The sequence below is a fragment of the Mytilus galloprovincialis genome, chromosome 7 (genome assembly GCF_965363235.1).
Source record: "Mytilus galloprovincialis chromosome 7, xbMytGall1.hap1.1, whole genome shotgun sequence".
NCBI classification, from domain to species: domain Eukaryota; kingdom Metazoa; phylum Mollusca; class Bivalvia; order Mytilida; family Mytilidae; genus Mytilus; species Mytilus galloprovincialis.
In genome coordinates, this window is record NC_134844.1 from 15,333,004 (window position 1) to 15,338,273 (window position 5,270).

Below are 5,270 nucleotides of genomic sequence, written 5' to 3' on the forward strand. Positions count from 1 at the left end.
GTATAGATTTGATGTGTTCAACTCTTTTCAACCGATTTTTATGTATAGTCTGTTCTAATGTTGTACTGATACACTACTGTCCATTGTTCGGGGAAGGGTTCAAACATGTTTAGGGAATTCTCGCTACATTGAAGACCCATTGGTGGCCTTCGGCTGTTGTCTGCTCTATGGTCGGGTTGTTTTCGCTTTGACACATTCCCCATTTCCTTTCTCAATTTTATTAACCTCGTCACATTTTTATGCGCCTATCCCAGGTCTGGAACATGTTAAAAAAATATTTCCGTTTGATTTTAGATGATGCATTATTAATTAGATTGAACATCCAAAATCAAACGGGAAGATGTTTTTAACTGAGAGACATCAGTATAGAGGTAGAACGGATTTTTGAAATACGAATCACAACAAATTGTATTTCAGCCTTATTTCCTTTCTGTTGAAGACTTTTTACATACAATATAATAATTGCTCGATTACCTCGTTTTTTCTTAAGTGTGACCTATTTAGACTCTGGGTGTACCAGTAAACAGAGTATCGGGATACTTACTGACTACCTGACACACCACCATGCTGATGTAATAATAGGACCACCTTGTACTGAAGGTAATGTGTAGTGTATTTGTAATACATGATAACTTCACATAAGAAAACAATTAAACTAGAATATGTATCTGAAGGACAACAATCGCTGTTCATAATATATCATCTCTCATTTTACAGTAAACCAAGAAATCGAGTCATAATCATAATTTATAATTTAATTTATATGAAAAATGTGTACAATGTACTAAACGAATGAACGGACACATACCAGAAGGTATACTGCTCCCCTCCTAGTATAGGTGGTCATAACTAGCAAGTAGATAAGCACAATTACATTGTGATGAAATACTTATTAAACAATAATCTTTCTTCCATATGGAGTTATTTTCTTTCAGAACGGTAGGTCATTCGTTCGAAGAATCAATCCGGACGATACCATGTTTCAATGGAATATATACCTGTGAGAGGTCATTATTTTCTTTCATAAAAATGCAAACTAAAGTTTACTTCAAAATTTATTCCTTTGATGCTTTGATGTTTCCATTTGGAGAATTCATTTTATAAAATTCATTATTTGATAGGTTTAAAAAAACCCCGCATTTTATATTTTGAAACAAATAATGTGAACTCAATAACAAGGAATATTACAACTTTGATTGGTAAAATAGGAAGCTAATTCTGCAAATCTTTGCACAAAATTATATTTATTTGACGCTATTCAAGTCAGATAATGCATAAATAAGGTTGGTCTTGTCGTAGAACACACACCGGTGCGTCATGATTGCAAAAGGAATCAATCTGGTCGACCTTCGCTGTGTTCTACGACAATAATCCCCTTGAGGTTACGCTTTATCTATAACTTAAACGATTGTTTTGAAAACACATAAGGAGATACCAAAGCTGATGGAGAATAGTCAACACTATGTATAATGCTGTTAATAAAAGACTAGCATTATTTCACATAAGTACATTCTGCTACTCGTGTTATTCTAAAGATAGGAAGAAAACTCAGGTGTCCAGAAAATTAAGCAGTACCTGCTCCTACTCGCTCCCGTTGCGATGAACATGACAACTAAGACCAGTGTTTTGTCGTGTCGTATTTGAAGATTTCAATAACTTGGAAATCAAAACATAATTGTCGCTACTACTTACCTATGATTATTTAAGATACAGATAATTCGTTAGATAAAAAAAAAAAGATTGCTGTTTCATAGATGATAAGACATATCAATGTTTCTAGCCTGATCTAACAATGTACCATATATATATAGTCCTTATGCTAATGAGTTTGACCGTAAATTTCATATGCATTTGATTCTTAAAAATGAAATACAGTGTTAAGACAATATGTGTTTTTCATTATTGTTTCAGCCATGGTACCGGTTGCAGAGCTTGCATCATACAAAAACATACCAGTTTTTAGTTGGTTAGCAAATGATGAAAATTTTGACAACAAAGACAAGGCGACGACATTAATTCGTGTTATTCATCCGCTGTCGCAGCTAGGTAAAAAAAGGGCAAATATTGTTTTTTTGAATATGACGAACTAAAGTATTTTTGGAATTTTTAATTATTTTATGTTGAATTTCTTTTGTGACTACTTAATTCAAAATCAAAAGACCTAAAAGAAAAATATAATTGCATTTAATCTGTATATTCAAAATAACATAAAAGTTCAAAACATCATGATGACTGATATTTAAATAATACAAACCAATGCCAATAAGTATATTTTCTACATAAAATATAAAATATGATTTACTTGTTTTTTTATTTAAGGAGGAAACGTCGGATTATTTCTCAGTGAAATGAACTGGCATCGTTTAGTCATGATAGCTACTTCAGCATCAGAAAGCATTGCCTATGCAAATTCATTAGAATCTACCATCGATTCTTGGTCTATCCTTGGTTTCAATCTGGTTAATCGTTATGAAGTGGCTCCTGAAGTAGATGTTAAAACCCTTGATGAAAAGTTCCAAGCAATTAAGTATGAAGCTAGAAGTACGTATGCATTACTTTATATATATATTATGGGTTATATAATACATACACTCAAAGTACTACACAGCTGAAAGAACCTATAATGTATAAACGGAATTACATATGCTTCAATATACATAAATTACTCTCATATTAAATTCAACGAATCAAACAATAAGTACTATTTTATATTTCATTTCAAAAGCGTAAAATAAAGAATTTCTTCAAAGTTTTTGTACCATATAAAATACGCGTAAGTGCAACATTATTTTAGTACATAAAGAACTTTATTTTTTTAAAGTTATTATTTTGGTAATTTCTGATGATGAACTGCGGAAGTATATGATTCGTGCTGATAAATTGGGAATGTCTGATGGAGACTATCAGTTTATTTATGTCAAAATAACTATGCCATCGACCAATGACATACATCGCCTGGAAAGTACTGGACTATGGGAAAATGGTGATTTAGACGATGATGATGCAAGGAGAGGATTCGAAAATTTGTTATATGTGAGTATTACCTCTGTATTAAATTTTAATTTCTTTATGTTTTTTTTGTCTAGGGCTGGTCCTTTGCCTCTTGCGTCTGTTAAGATAGAGGAGTTATATTATAATCTGTAATCCGGAAACTACTTTCGATCTTTATTATAACCATAATGTATCAAATATTGAGTTTTGGTATGATAGGTAACTATCCAACAAAATTCAAACGACGCTGGTGGGTAAATGCTAGCATTGGTTACTGTAAGGACTAGTTTTACATCATGTAGATTTATATTCAGGTAGAAAATTCATAGAAACCTCCAGGTTTATTTCGCCTACGTAAAATACGTACCTATGATGTCATTGAACTGGTTTGTAGTTTTAATCTTTATTGTTGTTACTATCATATTTTACAAAGAACCTAACCATCTTCCTCGCACCTTCTCTTTAAACATGTCGATTCAGATGTACACAAAATGTAGGTAAAATAATATTACTAGTGATCATCATGGCCATTGGGCATCTTTTGGTGATTCCCACACCATACATAGATTATTTGTTTGAATAAGCATAAAGTACCAAGTAATTTTGAAGTGTCCAAGTAATTCTAAATAAAAAATAAAGGAAATTTGTAATTGTTTAAAGTTTCTCCTTCTATATTTTTATGTGTATTATATTGCAGGATATTTTTCCTCATTTTTAACATTCATTATTTGTAGGTAATATTAGGTGATATCAGGGATGTTGGACAATCGTGGATGGTTGAAGCCAAGTCTGCTGCTAGGTCATTATTTGGTAACGACATAAGTATGCCTGATCCTGCTGAGGTTTGTAAGATTAGTAAATTCATGATTTAGAGAAAAAAGTCCGACCAAAGTGCAGAAAACAGCTGAAGGACACAAATGGGTCTTTAACACAGTGAGAACATCCAGGACCTGGAGGCGTGCTTCGGCTGGCCGTTAAATAAACATTTATAGCCACTTTTAGTTCAGTGAAAATGGACATCATACTAAACTCTAAAGCATATAAATGAACTAAAATAAAATAAAAAACATTGAAGATTAAACAAAAGACTGAGGCTTCTGACTTTGGAAATGCGCAATAAATAAGTTGATTATAATGCGCGACATTGTTTAAATTAATTTCATATGGTTACTTAGTACTTATTTGTTCGCAAAACCATATCGTTTATATTTTGAATATAGATTCAGCTTTGAAAGCATTCTAAAACTAATGATTTTTTTTAAACCCATAAAATTTTGTTCTTGTACCAAATCAAGCTCTCTGAATCGTGTGTTGTTGTTTGCCGATATTTACGTTCGGCTGGTAGGTATGTTCGTTCAACCATATATAAACTAAATAGACGGACATTTACTTTCCGGAAGAACGAAATAATCGGACCTTAGGGCATCTGTTATTCTATTCCGATGAGACGTAGCTGGTGGTTTATGTATCGTAGAGATTGGTTTTATTCCTATTATCAACTTCATTTATCAATAGTAAGAAGTAAAATAAATCTAGCTTTGTTTTATCTACAGAACTATCGTATTTATATTTCAGCCTGATCCGTATTCCATTTTCTTGCATGACTGTGTAATGTTGTATGGTTTAACTCTAAACTCAACTGGTGGCAATGCAACTGCTGTTAATGGAACCATCATCAGGAACGCTGCTATCTCAGTCTCATTTCATGGTATACTATCATGTCTGGTTTTGATTTAGGAATAAACTTTGATGCATTTATTATATGCCTAAACTACTAGCCAATGCTTTTCAAAGGTACCAGGATTATAATTTAATACGCCAGACGCGCGTATTTTCTTCATATTTATCAGTGAGGCTCAGATAAAAATAGTTGTAAAGACAGACAAGTACAAAGTTAAAAAGCATTGAGGACCCAAAATTCCAAAAAGTCAACACCATCATAACCATAATATATGAGAGTCTGTTTCCGAAATGTCGTTTTTCGTCCCCAAAAAGAGTTTTTGTTCGATTTTCATTTTATGAAAGATGATATATGAGGCAATGAAACACAACAGATAGTTATTTGATTTAAAATTAAATGATGATTTACACCTTACAACCTTAAGAGTCAATGTTTTTATTTCGTATGTTTCACAGATGATATCGGATATGTTCCTTATGTACAATACCCTTCCATTTTTCATGAATGTGACCGACCGAATTAGACTATATATCGGATTTGTAATAACATAAGCAACACGACGGGTGCCACATGTGGAGCAGGATCTGCTTACCCTTCA

At 32.5% G+C, this 5,270-nt stretch overlaps 1 protein-coding gene across 1 annotated transcript; it reads left to right on the top strand.

The window, feature by feature from the left end:
* The first annotated feature begins 2,832 nt into the window (after nucleotides 1-2,832).
* Nucleotides 2,833-3,863, top strand: LOC143084140 (uncharacterized). Its single transcript, XM_076260547.1, has 2 exons — nucleotides 2,833-3,033; nucleotides 3,726-3,863. Exons 1-2 carry the CDS (start codon nucleotides 2,863-2,865, stop codon nucleotides 3,861-3,863), a joined length of 309 nt encoding a protein of 102 aa, XP_076116662.1. The 5' UTR covers nucleotides 2,833-2,862.
* The last annotated feature ends 1,407 nt before the right edge of the window (nucleotides 3,864-5,270 follow it).

Excerpts from the sequence above, each read along its gene's own strand:
- LOC143084140 (XM_076260547.1), top strand. The coding sequence starts at position 2,863 with ATGATTCGTGCTGATAAATTGGGAATGTCTGATGGAGACTATCAGTTT. Across the intron at positions 3,034-3,725 it reads GATTCGAAAATTTGTTATAT|GTAATATTAGGTGATATCAG; the intron begins GTGAGTATTACC and ends CATTATTTGTAG.